This window comes from Pholis gunnellus (assembly GCF_910591455.1).
Source record: "Pholis gunnellus genome assembly, chromosome: 11".
NCBI lineage: Eukaryota > Metazoa > Chordata > Actinopteri > Perciformes > Pholidae > Pholis > Pholis gunnellus.
Window position 1 is genome coordinate 1,123,600 of NC_136538.1, and position 19,950 is coordinate 1,143,549.

A 19,950-nucleotide genomic window follows, 5' to 3' on the forward strand; every position below is an offset into this window, starting at 1 on the left:
TCTGACACCTGCTAAAGAAATTCTCGTCAAGAGTGGGATTACAAAATTGAAACGACACAACACTGACTTCCCTGCAGCAACCATTACGGAAGAGAGGTCAACCTGTTGTACTGCTCAGCTGTCGCTCCTTCCATTGTGTACATTAGAACTCCCAAATCCTCAAATCTCACTAGAGATATATAGAAAGTTGTTACAGTTTAGATTTAAAAATGAACGGGGGGGGGGGGGGGGGGGGGGGGTCATTTGAAGTAGTCAAAACCAAAAACATGTTAATGTTTCCAACTGGTTGTTGCAGGTTATATAAATTACAGCCAGTTAGGAGTGAATTAAGCATAAACCTTTTCTAGAAATTATCAAATAAATGAACATTGTATTTGTTCAATTAGCAGGAGGCCTATAGTTTTTACAACATAGCCCTTTATGTTGCAAAATGAATACAAAATGTATAATTAAACTGTTAACTGGTTTAAAAAAAAGACAAAAACACTGCAACATAAAATGATAATTTTCTTCTGCCGTTTTAAGTCTTTGGGCCTTTAAAAATGATTGAAATAAAACAATCTGAAAAGGGAAATACTCCTTATTGGAACTGCTTACTCACTAACATGCAGAATGTGTAGAGAGGTCATAAATAACAACAGCTTAGCATGAGATTAAACAAGTTGATCGACTCAGGTAGTCAGGGGTCCACATAGACCCAAACTGCAAGTAGGCTGACAACACCAGACCGGAGGTCAGCTTTTTTTCGCTCTCCAATGACACTACTCAAGGTGGGTGAAGGCACACACTCAATCTGATATTGTTGGATTGAGAGAAGGTATTCTGTTCCACACACTAAAAAGCATGCGCTCAGGCCGACAGGTCAAGATACTGGACACTGTTCTGAAGACGTAGGAAGCCAGACGTCTCATCGCCACATTCCTCAGCTGGCATGTGGGTCGGACCTTTTCCGTAAACACTCAAGTATGCACTGTGCATTTCTACTAGGCGACACATTCTTTGGCTGGTGTGTTGACGCAACAGACAACAAGATGTGATGCAACTCCACTTCATGCAACTTAAGTCTAGTTAGGAAACTCGACACCACACACAAGATACATTTGCATTAGAAGACGGTTGCTTTATTTAAAACTGTACATTAAGAAAAACAGGTTCATGAGAAATCAACGTTTTAAACATACATGGTATGTTTAAAAGCTTCACTCCCATACACATACTATGCCCATCAGAAGCTGGTGATAAAGGTAATGTCCGTCTGAGGAGAGCTGGCCGGCAGGTTGTCTTTGACAGGAGACATGGGCTCTCCTTTCTTACGCGCACTAATCTTCTGGGAATCTCTGAAAAACACAAATGCGGTTTTAGAACTGCTCTATTTAAAACAATCACCGGTTAAAGTTACTGGCATTACAGCCGTGATGTCACCATGACAGTTAGTTTACACTATTGTCCATATCTAAGTGGGAGTTAGTCAAAGGTTTAAACCGCTTCCTCTGTCCTACCGTGACAATGGTTTTATTATCTTCACTGGGAGATGATGAGATAGGCAGTGTGTGCATGAGTGTCTGTCCACGGCTAATCTCGCATACCGCCGCTCAAAACCGCATATTTTGGGTGCTTATTTATTGCTGCATGCTCAAAGACGTCTCGTAATTGCAATGGCTCACACTTTATCAAAACACCTTTTATTGCCTCTTTGATACTGCCATTGATTGATGGCTGACCTCTAGCTCCTCACTCATTACTCTTCACCGGCGGGGGGAGCAGCTTAAGAGCTGCTCTGCCTCTCTCTGCAGCCAGAGACACAGAGGGAGAAAGCAGTTTACTCAGTAGACTTCAAGCCTAAAGAAATGCTTCAAGTCACAGGAAATGCCCGTGATGCTGCGCTGATGCGCGTCAGCACACACCCTGTGCAGACGGCTGGTTAGATGTATTTGTACTACTTGGCATCTTCATAAAGGGTTTATAAAGTCATTAGGATGGTCTAAATGCTTGTTTTTGAATGAAGAGCGTTTTATGACACTTTACAGCCCATTGGTTGTGTACATCCCTGGTTGTTACTTGGCTCACTTTTATTGCTGCATATGGTGTGTTTGGCTAACTGCTGATGGAACTAACAGTACACACACACACACTGATGTACCTCTTTGCAACTTAGCCGCTGCTACGCGGGCAGACAGCGTGGTGAGGCTGGGTATGGTTTGAAAATGTTTGATACGTACAGATACCTTGAATTCCATACTGATGGCACAACAGTACTTTTTCTGATACTTTGTGTGAATGAAAACCTCATAGCCTTACCAGTAGCCCAGCTATGTTACTATAAATGACTACAGCTCTTGTCACTATGTGTAAAATTGTTTATTATGTAAACATTCCATTTCCTTGAAATGATGTAAACAGTCTGAGGTATTAGTTCATTGCAAAGCCAACATGTTGACAACATAAAAAGAAAAACAATTTAACATTAAGGCCACAAAATTCTGAACACACAGAGGCGTTTACGCTCCACGGGCAGTTTGTTGCAGTATTCTGTGAAATGCCAGCGGCCGGACAAACGCCATAAACCTCCCACCTCAATACTAGGGAGGGATCGTAATTTACTGTAAACTCATATCTCATATTCATGGACTACTTTATTGCCTTTAGAAAAGCCCTGCACAGAAAGAAGTCAAGCATTAAATGCATTATAAAGAAACAAAAAAGGTTAAATATCCTCTATTTGATTTGGCTGCAAAATATTTACACGGATGTAGATTTATTTTTTTAGTTTCTCCAGCACTTAAAAACTATTTGTAAGATCTTCAGACAATTAGTTACTAAAATTCGGAGGTGCACGACCAAGTGTCGAGACAACTTGCAGAGCCTTCACACACTCATTTCCTGGAGCGCCCACCTCACGCCTGCTTCACTGCGGGCGAGTAAAATCAAGCTTTGCGACACCAATAGTTTTGGAGTGAGGCTGAATTCATTCAATCACACAATACAGTGGTGGTTGTTGCAGATACACACTTTCTACTTTATATTGTAGTTTGATTTTCTTATAGTATGATAGTTTACCAAAGCTGCGTGGGTAAAATGCAGCCTCAGCCCCAGCAGTAGGATTGTGTCTGTCTTTGACACTTGCACTACGTTCCGTTCAAAATAAATGTAAAGAAACAGATCCTTATGCATGCGTTGTTTTCCCACTGAACCACACTGAACCCAGACTGGGAACCTTTACACCCCTTCTCACAACTGCATAACAAAGCGCTTACTCTTTTAACATTATTATAACATTGGAACTTGTAACTAGTGTAGTGTATTCTATCAATAATTATATCTCTTTACAGAGTTTCCCTTTTACTTTTTGAAGCTGAAATTCTTCCAAAGGCTGCTGATGGTGGCCTGGACCCCAGGGTTGTTTTCATTATTGGAGGAAGAACACACAGACTTTCTCCTCAGTCCACTGGCCCTGGCCGGGCCCAGTGTTCGCACCTTTGCTGCTTGACCCTGGCTGCTGGACTTTGGCTTCGACAGACCTGAAACCTGGAGGGACAAAGACCATGTATGTGACACAAGAATAACCACAGAGGAAAATATATTTCAAAACCCTGAATAAATAAACAATGAGATGATAAAATCATTACACTAAGTTGATCGCCATTATTGCAGCGGCATCTCTCTGCAATACGTGCATGTTTGAATGCAGGCTGTCCTAAGAAGTGTAAAATGTTCTACTTTAAGACACGGTGGTCCCACAGAATAAATGAACTCAACCAACAAACTGTTGCATTATTGTGAAATAAAACGTTAGTTGCTCTAACTAGGGCAACCTAATGACCACCGACGAGTTTTCGTTGCATGTCATATCCCTCAGTCTGCCATTGTCTACTGTTCAATATTGACAAAGATGTCAGAAAAATAGAAATGTAATGATTTAATGATACATTTCTTTTGATACTGACTTAACACAAACAGAAATGTAGTTTCTTGAGTTTGTAATTGGTGAGAGAGTGAGAAAGAGAACGGAAAAACTAAAGAGGGAGGTAGTTCTCACGTAGTTAAACTTCCATTCTTTCCCCTCCTGCTCTCATTTACACTACATGAAATACAAGTTGGTAATCAGTTCGCCTCGGTTTTGGTAGGTGTATATTTGAACCTAAGACAGAGCCAGGCTAGCTGTTTCGCAGTTTAGTCTTTATGCTAAGCTAGGCTAACCACATCTTGCCTTCAATACTGTACCTAACACACAGACATGATTGATATCATCTTCTCATCTAATGCAACAGGAGAACACATGTCATTCTAGAGCCTGGTCCCTGCTCACTGGCTGCTTCTTGAGAGCAAAAGATATCATATGTGAGATGACATGGCTCGACAATCACAGAACATGTAGATGTTGTATGTAAAATGTGTTTAGCTTTACTGAATTACTGTATATTGAGAAATTACAATGTGCTTTATTTTCAGAATTTACAGCCCTGTGTCCGGAGCCTTTAATGGTTATATGACTTCTTCTCCTTAGTTAAATGATGGTTAGTCTGACTTAATATGGGACACTGTGGGTATAAGCCAATTGCCAATTGGTCGCCTATTTCAGCCAGCACTGTTCTCCCCTTTTACTATCACTATATTTTGCACGGGCTCGGTCGCTGAATCCCGTGTTCAGCACCGCTCAAGATGATTGTGATTGGTTAGAGATATACGAACAAGCAATAGCATTTTTTGGATGGTAATATTAGCTAATTTGCTTGTCACTGTGGAAATCATTACCAGCACATTTCCCATGCTGCCAAGGGACATTAAACACTATGCCAATGAAATGCAGTGGAGATTTACAGCTCCGTGAGGCAGGCTGACACAACCCTCCTCCACGGTCTAATGGTAAAGAAACTATGGGACAACTCAGAGACTTTGAAGAATAATGAACTAAGATTTAACCAAATATCCACAACGTTGGACGTAACTTAGGCACAAACCCACCTTTGATCTCAGCGTGCCAGGTTTCCGATATGCTTCTGTTGAGTGTGTGGGAATCTGCTCTGGCTCAGAATCTTTGCTTGAATTACTTTCCTGAGGAAGTAAATGAAAGACATGTAAGAACTCATGAACCATGACACTCTGATGATGATGTGCCTGTGAAGGCTGACCCAACCACAAGGGATGTAAAAACATTTATAAAGGCGGTGGAGGATTTGTAGGAACACACAGTTGCAGCATCCTCCTGGTAGGAGGAGGAGAAGCTGTCGGTGAGGACTTTCTCTTTGTGGCCAGAAGTGAGGTAAGGCTGGGACTGGGAGAAGTAGGCACTGTCCTGCGAGGGAGGTGAATCTTGGAGGTCATTATTTTTCACGGGTTCTCCATCAGTGGAGGACAGATGTGGGGGTGACATGTTTCCGGGGGGTCTGTGGGTCTTTGTGGACAAGGAAAAACTCTCCTTCTTATACTGAAACTGCTGCAGGGCGGACAGGCCTGACATGGACTTAGGCGTTTTCAATTGTTCAGCCGTGGAGGAGCTGCCTGACCACTGAAACAGCCTGGGGCCCTGACCGACTGAACTGGGGGATGTGGTGCTAGGTGATGCAGGCGGGCTGGGGGTGTCCACCGATGGAATGTCTGGACCATCACTGTCCTTGGTCTGGGAGCTGGGAGAATAGTCCTGAGTGGGACTCCCTGCTCGGTTCTCTTCATCCTGAGGTAAATCCTCCTGAGCAGACATCTTAGTGCTCAGACTGGCTGAACTGGAACCGCTGAAGAATCTACATGTGGAAATAAACACAACCACATCAGGATAACATACAGTGTTGTGCAAGATGGCGCTGCTCGAGCGACAGCCTGTTGCAGAAGCTTGTGTAACGTCCTGTGTATTTTGTTGTATTCAATTGCCTTGTTTTTACATTATTTTAGCTCATATTGTTAATATGGATATGGTGTGGTTTCAACACTTTGGAGGAACAGGATCAGGAACTGAGCTGTGAGAGTCTGACCATTTTATCTGCGTAGGGAGTTCATGCTCTCTGTTATTGGTAACATCCCACCATCAGCCGCCCACTCCGTCATCGCTAAACCAAAGACTCAACACCCCAATGCTTTTATTACCATTTCAGGAGACCTAAACTAAGCCCCGACCCTCCCGGGAAGATTGAATCACGACCTGGTACTTCTTAACTCCCTGTGACCAAGAGGACAGTCAAGCGGTGGTCACAGGATGCTACTGAGGCACTTTCGGGATGTTTTCAAGCAACCGATTGGGATGCGCTCTGCGAGTCTACAAGCAGAAGGTGAAACATAAGCTCCAACAGAACACTCTCAGAGAGATGTGTTCTGGGATGAAACACACTACGGGGTTTAAGGACAAGAACAAAAACAGGGCAGCTTGAGCAGAGTGTAGGTGGAGCCAGAATAATTCTCTGAAAACATTAACAAAACTTGCTAGCCAGTGTTAATTGAGTGTTGAGTGTCACTTGCGTAAGTTAACATTAACCAACAGGACCATATTAGCCAACTCAAACTCTGCTGGCAAACTACTTCACCAGGAGAGCAAACAGAAGCTCCAGAGAGGACAGCAGGCTAGTCAGCTAGCTCCAGCCTGCTCTCGTCCCGGCAAAGTAGTCTCCTAGCGGCGAAGAGTAAGGCTTCCGCTGGCCATGCTGTTGGGCTCAACTTCTGTAATAAGCTATTAACCTGGCCAAATTAGTTAAACAACTTAATGCTTCACCCACTAACTCTTGTCACATCGTAAGCACATTCCTAACGCCAGATACAGTAAGTGACAATTTTGTCCAGATCATTTTCTGTAAGCAGTGTCGCATGAAAGCATGATGGAATTATCAAGTTAGCTAAGGTAGCCAGCGGTCTGCTGGTGAGCTTGCTAATTGTGTTGCTTGCCATAAAGTACTCCATGGTAACCATATGTTTCTAGATTAGTAATCAATGATTCTGATAAGGAGCTGATCATTAGGTGTGATGTCACCTGCTGCATGTGGCCTGGCTGTCCTCCTCAGCTTCCTGGTTCCTCCTCTGCAGCAGGGTTGCAAAGCGGTTGCGTGGCCGAAGCGGACTGGTTAATGTTGGCTTGTCTGGATGCTGGTCTGACCTGGACCGCTTGTGACTGGAGGACGAGTACTGCTGGAGCACATCCTGATCTGATACACTACAGTCTATGGGAGGAAAAAGATAAATACAGTCCAGATTTTATAAGCTAGGAACTGCTGCTGTTATTATTTGCTTTAGTATATCCATTCTGATTTGTATTCCCGAGCTAGTATTTTGCTGCCACAGTGACTCTGTTTCCTAAAGGACCAATAACATGCAGATAATTCAAGTTCATAAAAGGAGGACTGGATTGGGTGAAACTGTAAAACCAATTCTATCACCACAATCTAAAGTAAACTAAACCGCAATACACTCAACATCGGCTTAATGCGGTTATGATGAATCTATAGTATTTATTTATTATTTGTTTCCATTTTATTTCATCTATTTCTTTTGAACTTTTCCATGGTTTCCTTGTTTTTGCTTTATGCCTGCAAACTATCTTTGAAAGCATATTTTTTCAAACTCCTACAGACAAAAAAACAGTTAGTTGAAAAGGACAAATCTAAACAAAAGGCACAACAAAACAGCCTAGACTAGTCAATAAGTCAAATTTCTATCAGTACATGTTCTGTAAGAAATAAATCCTGTTTTTAATCAATACTAGAGCAGTGCCCGTTTGGTACTATCAATACTAGAGCAGTGCCCGTTTGGTACTATCAATACTAGAGCAGTGCCCGTTTGGTACTATCAATACTAGAGCAGTGCCCGTTTGGTACTATCAATACTAGAGCAGTGCCCGTTTGGTACTGGCTGACTGCTTGGCTCCTGGTTGTCATCGTCACTCATTGCTCGTTGACTCCAGGGAAGTGAAGAGGAATTTGGTTACTTGTTAAAAATGTACCGCTTAACCGATGATCAGAATTTTGACAGATTATTCTATAATTTAAGCAGTTCAAAGAAAATGTCAAATTAAAAAGCTGAAAGGAGAATAGCTGGTCCACCTTAAGAAGGTCAGCCCACCTTAAGTGAGCCTGAGCCGAAGTTGTTGCTAACCCCCTTCCCTTTAATCAGCAGTTAGCTGGCAAGGGAGACAATAATTTAGCATTGAGGAGTTGTCGGATTTATTAAACGACAAATAAACTGAACATACACTTCACTGATACATTCACAGCTTTAACGTTACCGACAGCTTCACTCATCGTCACACTCTTTCTCTATGCAGAACTTGCAACACACGGGGAAACCCTGACCGAGTGTACCAAGCAGACACACAGCTGACAACATGGCAACTTAATTAATTGCAGTGGAGACTTACTGACAAAGTGGCTGCATTTGTCCACGACGACACACATAACATTGTGGCCACTAACTCTCCCAGACGGGTGACCTGGGGATTTAACCGGTTTGTGCATCAGGTTATCGGGGAAGCTGGGCGGCTTGTTAAGCACATCAACCACAGAGCCCTGCATGCAAGTGACTGATCTTGACGGTTAATGATACATACAGAGATTCCTTGCTTCAGAGTTGGATATTATCAGATTACCAAAAGCCCATTCATATCCTGTACAGATGAGCAGTGGGGACCAACTAAGAAATCTGGAGATGTTCAAACCTAAACCTTGTCCTTAAATTGTTCCACAGCCTAACTTGCTATGATCATCAGCCGTCATCAACCAATCAGATATTTGCGCTGAAGTCGACTTCTTTACTGACGGGGTAAAATGGGTATATTAGTGTTAAAAAGCATGCAGCTATCTAAACACTGCATGTTAATAGCTCACCTTCTCGTGGTCTCTTCACCTGCAGCTCTCTGGAGGACAGCCTCAGACCGACCAAACTGATGATTCTCTCCTTCCCCCTGGTGGAGGGAAGCCTGTCAGGGGAGGCAGCGGACAGGGGCGGGGCAACTGCTGCTGGCTTTAAGCCTCCACTCCAGACACTAGGCCCATTGGGGGCTGGGGAGTGGTTCCAGCTGCGACTGCGTGGTTTAGAAAGCTAAAAGGGACATTTGCAAAGTTGTTCTAAATTAAATAACACACTTAGTTAAAGGAGACCTGATTATCAAAATTGGCTGTGATCTGACACCTGTGGAATGGATTTGTCTGGGCTGAAGTCATCTATCCTCTCCATGGTGTTGATGTCAAGGTTTCCCAAGGCCATCTGCAACCCTTTGTCATCTCCTAGATTTCTGGATTCAATGTCATCAAGGACAAAATACTTTGCAAGGAACTTACAATTTCCCTTTTCTAAATAATATGAAACCAAATAGTTTCCACTGTTGAAAAAGGAGACACTACATACGATGTGACTCAGGGCAGGAGGATACAGTCCAGCGTAGCTGAGGGTGGCCGGGTCGATGTGCTCTGGGTACGGGTTGAGAGGTACGACCTTCCTCCTGACAGGATCAAACACCAGCTGGTAGAGGAAGGTGTTATTGGCTCGGACGAATCCCTCAATGTACTGCTCAGGGATGACTAGATTCATCTTCAGATATTGGCCCATCTTTCTGATCACCTGACAGGGCAGCAAAAGCTCTCAATAAACCGTCTGCCACTGGGCCACTGGACCACTGCTGCAAGCTTTTACCAACTTAATGCTCGACATCGGTGCCACCGGGTACGATTCCGGCAAAATCAGACTAAATCATGCAGGTTCACCAAAACCTCAGCTCAGACTGCAGCGGTGCCCCCAGCAGCAACCGGCCCACTGCGGACTAATCCAGATCCGGCTCCTGCCCGGAGCAGAGCTTTGCTGCTCCGCCAGTCTCTGCTGGGAGCAAATACAGACACCACGCTGCTGGAGGCCTAGCCCGTATTGCAGCGTGTGACAGACCGTCAGATCCTGCTGCAGTAAAATTAATAAAATATGAAATTTTCTAAACAGACTCTGGGGCTCAGAAACACTACCGTTTTGTAAGGGATTGCCAAAATCAACACAAAATGAAAGCTCCACGTAGTAGCTTTAATATATAATCATAAATGTCATTTGTTTAGTCTGTCTTCAATTAGTTGTATTATTATATTCTAAACATTTATTGAATTAGTGGTATAAATAAAAGACGGGGTAAGCAAAGAATCATTTATTGAGTCAATTGTATGGTTCTTTTTTTATTAGACCTATCTGATATATTTAGATTCAATGTTTCTCTTCATAACAGAGTTTGGAAGTCAAAGGTTTGTAGTAAAACATGTTTGTTTTGTTTTGTTTTTTAAAGTGAGTCTGAGCAGTGGACACTGTGGCCACAAACAAGAATTTGGGGATAATGGTTCAAATCAAAATGTACTGCGACGGCTGGTGTTGCGACCAGCAAACATTACTGTCAGAGTTCAAACACTGAACGGACTCAAATAGAGGATTTTTAGCAGCACTCCGGAGGAGCAAGTAGAGCAGAGTCAGAATTCTGACTGGCTTGTTTTAAACGCAGATGAAAACTGATATATCTCCATGACTACTGAGCAATTTGGAATATGGTTGAAAGGTCTAGAAAAAGTTAGTAAATGGTAAGTGTCATGCTCAAAAGTCCTTAATGTCAATTATAGAACAATTTAGCTTATGAATTTAACTTTATGCTATATAGTCTCACTTTAAATCTGTTGCACCCCTTTTTCCACAAGCTGATCTGAGAGACGCTGGAGGGTTGTTTTCCAGACTTTAGTCAGATGAGTTAAACGTACTTTCCCCAGAAGCAGGTTTGGTGTACGGCATACGCTTCTATGTTGATCCATCAATCTTAAAAGTGAGAGACCTCTGGAATCACAACTTCAAATAGTAGTAACCTTGTAAGATGCATAATCCAACTTCATCATCTCACCATCTGGTCTCACCTTGAGGATATCAGGGTCTTTGGCCAGTCGCAGCAGTTTGCAGGCTTTGCCTAGGCCGATGCCATGAAGGGAGGCCAGATAGTCGCATCCAGAGAGGATGCACATGTAGCGAAACTTCTCCTCTGTGAAAATGTTCCCCAGAGAGCGACAGCGGCCCATGTTGCTTTGGTCTATCTCCAGGCCGTTGCCCTGCTTGTCCATCTTGAGGATCACCTGCATGATTGGGAAAGACGAATGATTTAGAAGTTGGTGGCAATGTAAGAGCAGTGGTAGTACTACATGAGGCTATGTTTAAGGTCTGGTTTGCTGCAAACAGGATCAACACTGTAGTGTGCGATTGTGTTGTTTCACTGTCTAACGCAGATCTGATATAGTCTGTCATTTGTCTCTCTCATTGGACAGCCAACTTACTTGTTGTTCTTACCGAAGAACACAAAATAAGCACTAATACCTTTCTCTGCCCATGCAAACTTTTATCTGGTTTGAATGATGACAACGACCAATAACATTACCCTTCTCCAGAGAACCATCAGGGCCCTGTTCTTCAAAGGCAGCTTAACTAACAAGCTGATATCAGGCTAAATAATCCGGTTCATTCTCATCCTGCTAATTTGGTTGATTGCCAGCAGTTTGAGAATTGATTTGTAAATCATGGATGGAGTTATCTTGGGTAGCAGTGTGCTCTTATTGTGAAATAAAGACAAAATGAGTGGAGAGCTGGTCATGTGATTGTGATTTCATGAAGTAGGTGAACTGAGAACAGTCAATAAATCTAATTTTATACGCGTTCCTGAATTGTTGCTGGTGGCTTTTTGATCTACATTGTGCGCCACAATATATCCACATCACTGTTAAACAGTTAGATATTAAGAGTGAATGTGCTCCAACTGCAAGTGATGGTCTGGTGCATGATTGCTGAGGCTCTCCCTATGGACTAGCAAGTGAATCATAAGCCCGTTTGAAAATGAAACCTTAAAAGCAGCTTTAAAATTGCATAAACAATCATTTTAGCAAATTGAGCTAAATGACAAATTCCTATTTAAATGTCAAATGAAATGCCATATGTTCTGGCTCCATCGGTCTTTTAACATTTAGAACCTTGCAGTTGGGTCGAGTCTTTTCTCTCAGTTTCTATAACTCCATTCCGTTTTGGTTCACAAACTTTATTCATGGTTACATTTGATTTAGTTTTAACATGTTTAGGTGAGCTTTTGTTGTGAAAATGTAATTCTGATAATTAACGGTGGTGGTAAATGGACCGTACTTGTATAGAGCTGTTCTAGTCTTTCCGACCACTCAAAGCGCTTTAACGCTGCATGTCATCATTCACCCATTCATACACCGATGGAAGGGGCTGAGTGACAACATCAACACTCTCTTTATTAAACTACTTCATGTATGTCTTTCACAGCAACACATCTGGGTCATGGTCCAGCTGACTGTCAATAAGCATGCACTTTTGCAGATTTAGGCTTACGGACGTGTTTCTATGGCAATGGCTACAGATGGATTTTCAACCAGTTTCAACACGCTAATATGAGAACTATCCCCGTACAAAGAATGGTTTTCTCCATGGAGCTGGAGCTGGATCCCTGGATCTAGTACTCCATACCTTTTTGCATCCGAATGCCAGCAGGTCAGAGTCTTCTGTGATGACAGCCTGGGCCAAACCACATTTAGTGAGGTACGCTAACTGAGCATCAGCTTCATATGGAGCCACAACACAGTCCACTCCTCTCGCCCTGGCAGCCTGGTTTAAAAAAAGAACACAAAAAACATTTTCTACACGACTACACCAACATCACTGGATGTAACCACTAAGAATAAAAGAACGTTTCAGAGAAACAAAGAAAGCAAAGCATGTAACTGTGGGGTCTAAATGCCCAAATTAAATATTCTCATAGCCTTTCTAATGTTGGCAGGGTTGACATGCAACCTGGAAGAGAAACGGTAGAGGGCTCTACTGGGTCTGGTTCAAAAGTAGTTTAGCTGACTTCACTGACTTCACAGCCCTGAAGCTAAGGACATTGGAGCAGAAATGAGGCGCGTTGCCCTTCATTTCAATCACAGTGAGCTTTGTTGTTTGGTCATCAACACTCAGTTTACATTCATGCTGTTGCTCTGTGTAAAATGATGCAGTTAAAATACAAAAATTAAAAGTGCTGTCATTTGACTGACAAAATGCGAGTGGATTCTGGTTCTTCTTGACTAAAAGGCACGCATACCATTGACTTCAGCCTGGCAGGAGATAGTGAGTCCTCACCTTAATAAGGTTATGAGCCATGGCCGGGGTGATGTTAACACAGCGGGTAAAACAGTCTCTGGCCTCCGACAGTTTGCCTTCACGTAGTAGCTGTCGGCCTTTCTGAAGGTTGCCTTCTCTACGCCTGAAAAGTACATAAATGAAACATGTATTTATTTGTGGAGGGGCTGTCTGGTCCCACCTGGTCTGTACATTCCTCTCTGCACCTTCACACATAACAATGTTGCTCTGTAGGAATGGAGTCCTTCCAACAGGCCAAGCTTTGTCTGAGCGTGTTTGTTACCAGGTATGAAAAACACTGGATGATCGTGTGCATTCAGTTCTTCTCAGATGACAATGCAGCTTCAGTGTCTGTTATGGTCACAAATGGTTTCTTTCTTCATACAAGATTCTCTGCAGGGTTTGTTTCTGTGTGAGTGATCTGCTACTGTATATCCTTTTCCCAGCTTTGGCCTCAGTATTTATTAGTTTTCAACCAGATACGCTCAGTCCACAAAAGGCCAGTTTGTAGCTACTCTAACTATATGAATGAGATTTATTTGATGAATCTCTCAATTCTTTTTTTTTTAGCAATCCTATAATGGTTTGCTCTCTGAAATTAAAACATGTCCAGTTCCTCAGAGTCCAAGGAAACAGCTTCAAATTCTTTGATGTATCCGACCAGCAGTCCAGAACCCAAAGATCTTTGGTTTACAATGATATAACACAGAGAAAGGCAGCAAATCCTTAGTTGAGATGTTGTTCAGCGGTTTTTGCTTGATGAATGACTTAAATTGTAAAACAACTACAAAAGAAATTTCTGTTGATTGAGAAATAATCAATCACCCAACAGTATCAGCACTGATGTGATCCAGTGGTGAAGCTCCTCCCAATAGAGGGTAAGGCCCAATCCCAATGTCCCCCCTAAACCCTCAAACCCTGAACCCTCAAGGACTTACTGACGTCACCTGGTGAGTGGTTGAGTGTGAGAGGCTGTGAGGGCTTGAGATGGTGTAAATAGGAATGGGACAGCACTTTGCTGCATCATATCACGTTACCATGAAAACGACAACAAATATGATGTATAATTGTGTATTTATTTTATACTTTGTACTCCCTGATTTGAACGTCTTCAGGATCTTTCCTCACAAGATAAGTAACTTCATATAATCTATTTACTCGTTTTTGTCAAAACAGCTTCAATGACAAAATCAAATATTTGATGAATAAATAAATAAATAAATATTCTCTGGTTTATTTTTTGTTCCATCTTTACCCCTTAATGTTTCTGTGTAAATGTAATACTCCAGAGTGAACACACTGAGCCGTCCTCTTTGTTTACGTCTCCATGATTCCACTGGTTACCCCGTGTTTAACGTCACATTGCAAGGATTTGTGGGTAATTCCCGTAGGCTACGGAAAGGGTTCATAAAGGGCTCAAAATGTCTACGAGAGAGCCCTCAAACACTTGATAATTTGACAGTGGGACATCCCTAAACCCTCACGGACTTCGCGGTCTGTAAGGGAGGACATTGGGATTGGGCCAAAGCAGTGCTTCCCTCTCTTTATAGAAAATGGCCACCATAGTATAAAGCGTACCATGTATGTAGTCTGAGCTGAGCTCTGTTTTATGATTCAATGTTTCCTACTTTCTTTGTAAGTACCATGTATAACATGGCATCACATTATATGGAAACAATTAGTTTAATTCTTTCACTTTGTTGAAAAAGCGGTGGAATTCTCTCCGATGTGTTAACAGTGCTGCCGTGTTTTGTTTTGTTTCTGACTGAACTATTGCTGCTGCTTTATTTTGCCTGAAGAACCAGTGTCTCCCGGGTAGATGCTATTAAGGTTATGATGAATAACTTTCTGTTATCTTCAGAGTCCAGAGGACATTCAGATAAAAGGGAAAACATCTTCAACCACTGAACAATCAGTCCATCAACTTGATTAAAACACAGTCATTCTGTTTCAGATGTACCAACCAATGAGATTTATGCATTTTATCTGCTGGTCTATTGTGCCGGTTTCCAAGTAACGTCATCAGTGCACACAGGGTCGAAAACAAACGACAATGACTGACAGCTTATAAAGAGATCAACTTGAGGAGAATATGTTTAAGAGGAAAAGCGGTTTGCACACTGTGGATAATTAGCTGTTAGCTCCAGCTATCTGGTCAAGCCATACATGTTCTATGGTGCATAGTACACCGTATAATATGCTGTCCATGAAATGTATGTGTCGTGCATCTATACACTCGTGCACAATAAAGGTAAATACTCACTCTCTGCGAGCCCTCTCCACTTCTTTTTTTGAAGGCAGATTGCGTCCATCAAACACCAGAATTGGTTTGACACTGAAGGCCAACAGCATTTCCACAAATTTCATGCAGTACCACACATACCTAGGATTGAAAAAAATAAAAATGCCAATATCAGTTCTGGACATTCAAACCTCACTGCCAAATTACTGTTAGTGACATTGACACAATAGATAAATAGTTGTAAACATTTTCTATTTTGCTGTATTTGAGCTGGTCAGGATAGACAGTTACCTGGTTTCATTGCAGTATGCTTAATTAGGGCCATAAACGACTGCAGTCAGCTGATTGTAGGGCTGCAACTAACGATTATTTTAATAATCGATTAATCTGTCGATTATTTGTTCGATTAATCGATGAATCGGATTAAAAAAAACTACAAACTAAAAAGCATTAATTTCCAACCCTTTATTCAAAAACAGAACTGACAGGGCAAATTCACAGTGCAAAGAATCTTCAGAAAGTGCACAAACAGGTTGCTCGAACATCCCTGAGCTGTGAAAGTAATAATTAAAAAAAATAGACTAATATCAGGAGTGGGGTTCAGCGGGTTACCCACGCCTCTCAGTGAAGGGTAGACACACACTGATCCACTCAGTGTGGCGCGCGTGCAGCCCCGGACATCTCAGGGCATCACAGACCTGTTGTTGCTCAGTCTCGTGCGGCTGAACGCCACTTGTCCCTCTAAGAAGTTGAACGCTGACCGCACGGGGCCGCGTAACTAGTCAGCATGCCGGAGTCTCGTTCGGTATCGGAATTAACCAGACAAATCGCTCCACCAACTAAGAACGGCCATGCACCATGCGTCCCTCTTAATCATGGACCCAGTTCAGAGAAAAACCCACAAAATAGAACCGTAGTCCTATTCCATTATTCCTAGCTGCTTTATTCAGGCGACTGGGCCTGCTGTGAACACTCAAACATCTCTGCCACTTATTGGGTGACCAGGGACGTGCGGTCAGGTAAGGCAGGGGAGGCTGAGCCTCCTTTTTATAGTCAAAATCGCTGAATGTGCTCATGTCCTGTTCAAACAGAGAGGAGACACGCGAGGTGAGGCAGCGAAGAGCTGTGCCTCACCTCAGATTGCGCAATCCCTAACAAACTGGGTTAAACGCGTGCCTTTTGCTTTCTCATTGTTTGTCACCACTGTAATATTTGTAGACACTTGTATTATAAGTCCTTTCTTTCCATAGAATAGGTCATGTATTGTATTTCACGTGTGTGTAGAACATATTTAGTCTTGCTGATCTGACAGAAACCGCAGTGAAGAAGCACAGAGGGGAGCAAACAGTACCTCTGCCTCACTGAAGGGGGCGCGCGAGAGCCCACGGGTCAGGTTCATGCTTGTAGTGCCGTTACTCTTCTTCTACACTTTTCTTCTTCTATTTTGCTTGCAAATGTTGAAGATTAAATATCTAAGCTTTAACAATTCTAAAAAAACAGGGAAATATGACCAAATCAACAGCAATTCAACCTGTGTTTGTTGTTCTCTTTATAAATCCGTGGTTGTTACACAGATTTTCGCGGGTGGCTCGCGAGCGCTCCGCGTCTGAAAACAGGTTGGTGGGGCAGGTCACAGATCGCGGAGCAGACGCTCCCGGTGCAATCAAATATGTACCTTACCAATGTGTGTAAAGAATGCTGATATGAAATATGAAAAAACAACCAGTAGTCAATGTGCAAGTTGCCAATTGAATGGTGATTTAAGGTTTGGGTATTGGGTTCATATATTTGTAAATCTGACTCTGAAATAGTCAGTGCCTCACCAGCCACTAGTGACTAACCTCACTACACTTCACTGAGTGGCGTAATAATCGCGCGACACAACGAATCGATAATGAAATTCGTTGCCAACTCTTTTAATAATCGATTTTTATCGATTTTATCGATTCGTTGTTGCCGCCCTAGCTGATTGGTTCAAAGATATGACATGCTGCCTGTGCTGGTTGGATCATTTGGTTCAAGCTGTGAAGCCTTGAGAGCACACTAGTCTTTACCGTGCTTAACCTGCTTACTGTTCTTGCTGTGTTTATCGTGCCTGTATAGTACGTTTAACATATTTTGTTACCAAATTATATTTTGGCTTTGAAAAAAAGGGTTTTTTGTAAACATCTGAAAAGAAGAACAGGGGCTATGAGTGCCATTCAAGCATATCAACTATATGCTTGGACCCCACTGCAATAAGTGGACATTGTCAAGAAATAGGCAGAACCCCACTGACAATTACAGAATATTAACAGATTTCTGAGCACATTTTCTTTTTTTAGAATAATAAAAATGCTTACTGGTCAGTTGGTTCTCCTTTTGCAAGTTTCTCAGCACATGAAAATGCTCCTTTATGCAGCCAACAGTATGTGTCCACAGCCACGGTCTGGCCTTTGTATTTCTTCACATTGATGGGCTCTGCAGCATCTTTGATGAACTGCAGGAGTCCAGAGATTCCCATTTCCAGCTGCTGATATGAGCCACGCTGATTCTGCAGCTGTAAAACAATCAGGAAAATACTGATTAAAAACAACTGCTCACACTTTCGGTGAGAAAAAGGTATATCCACAACAACACCTGCATACAGGAGTTCCATTTCCACACATGCTAACAATGTTGACTCTGGATTTCTTGTTTTTGCATGTTGCCATCCAGGCCCTCGTGTGACTGTGTTGTCCAGCCCTTCAGATGTGTGACTCTCTGCAAAGGCAATCTCATCTTATGGCTTTGTCTCTTTTTGATTACTTTAGGGCAACGTATACCTTTTTCATTAGATTGACACAGTGGAGAGGTGACAGGAAATTTAGAGGGAGAGAGATGAGGAATGACATGCAGCTAAAGTCCCCAGCTGGAATCAAACCGGAGACATTGTGGTTCATTGCATGTTCTCCCGTTAGTGAAAAGAAACTAGGTTTGACAATTGATTTGTCACATTTAGAGGCAAAATCTGTTGTCCAAATACAAAAGTGGAACCTGTTGTCGAATTTTAGTATTATGACATTGCATGCTACAATATACAATATATCAATATCTTCTGCTGCTGTTGACGGCCAGTTTAGATAGGCAATATCTGTAAACACAATTATATATTTTTAAAAGCTGCGTACATTTCTGTATCTATTCCTCATTTTTATTTAGTATATTTATTATATCACCAAAAACTTCTAATCTGAGCCATCAGCTGAGTTGAAGTTGGTGAGAAGATGATTTCATGCTGTGCACTGAGCTCATCCTCGGACATGTGCGCCTCTAGGTGCCGTGACCATCCTGTGTGACCAACAGCTTCCATGTCAAAAAAACAGGGTTCACAAAGAACTACTTGATCCTTTGTTTCTGCTTAATGGCAGTGACTACATAGGACTACAGTATCACTGAGAATGCAGCTCTCTAATGGAGATGGAATCCTGTTGTACTTACCGCAGCGTTACAATCTGAAGTTACACTTTGCTGTAACGTTACTTCTCGTAGAACGGAAATACCACGCTAACCTATTTCACCACTTCAGACCGCAGCGTTATATTAAGCACCCTCTGATGCGGAGTGCACCCAACATATCTAATTCCCACCGCCAGGGTGAACGCTTTATCGGTTAATCCTGCTGTATTCATCCACCAAAACACAATAGATTGCTAAAGCTAGCTAACACCAAACACTATTTAAAATGGATAGTAAGACCTGTTTGGGGAAGATATGACCGCCGAATTTAGCTCAAAACCTCAAGAAAGTATAAATGCCATCGTATTATGTAATAAAACCTGCATATGCTTAAGCAAGTCAACATTAAATTGAAAGTTAATATAATGTTCGTAATCTGTAAAGAAAGTACCCGGATCAAATGTTAAACAGGTGACATTATCGTTATTGTCCTTACAGCTGAAAATTAATTGAACGGCATCTGTTATCTCATAAATTAACGTTAACTTAACTGAAAAAGGTGGACAGTTTCTTCGCTTCCATAGCGCTGACTGTGGCTGCAACCCATGTCAAAGATGACACACACTGACCTAAACAACACGCAAAAGCAATATAATGACGAATGTCGAAGTAAAACTTACTTATTTCCTGATAATTCGACTCATACAGGCAGCTTGACAAGGAAGGAGTTGGAGCGAGTTTAGTTTTAGCGGCAAAAGAAGGATTTCAGTGTGATCTGCTGCTATTGGCCAGATGACCGGAGGGGGGGGGGGGGCTTAACGGTAGGAAATGAGATGCGCTCCAAAACCTCACCGCTACACCCCGTTAACATGTTTATATAGTTGATGTACTACCAACCTGTGCTTTGTTTACTTTGGTTCAACCCCCACACCAGCTTCTGCTGCCTGGCCATCAACTGGTAGAGATTAAATGGCATACCTCTCCCCGCTCATGTGTAACAAGTACAGCTCCCCACACTCGCCTCTTCAAATGAGGCACGCCGGTGCTGCTGCCGAGTTCTCTCAATAGTCGGCTGCGGGCGGAAGGCGTGGCTGACGGGCTGCGAGATTGTAGGCCCAAGTGTGAGGGACTATAAGGGGTTGAAATTGTTTAAATATGAATGGGACAGCACTTTGCTGCAAAATATC

At 42.4% G+C, this 19,950-nt stretch overlaps 1 protein-coding gene across 1 annotated transcript; it reads right to left on the minus strand.

The window, feature by feature from the left end:
• Positions 1–1,225: 1,225 nt before the first annotated feature.
• On the minus strand, positions 1,226–19,502 carry exo1 (exonuclease 1; the record flags this gene model as incomplete). Its single annotated transcript, XM_079168471.1, has 14 exons — positions 19,444–19,502; positions 17,689–17,885; positions 15,368–15,487; positions 13,105–13,228; positions 12,454–12,591; positions 10,842–11,054; positions 9,344–9,531; positions 9,103–9,205; positions 8,799–9,012; positions 6,953–7,139; positions 5,189–5,738; positions 4,963–5,052; positions 3,344–3,525; positions 1,226–1,337 (listed from the first exon to the last, which is right to left on the minus strand). The coding sequence occupies exons 2-14, from the start codon at positions 17,847–17,849 to the stop codon at positions 1,226–1,228; spliced, it is 2,382 nt and encodes a 793-aa protein (XP_079024597.1). The 5' UTR covers positions 17,850–17,885; positions 19,444–19,502.
• Positions 19,503–19,950: the final 448 nt, after the last annotated feature.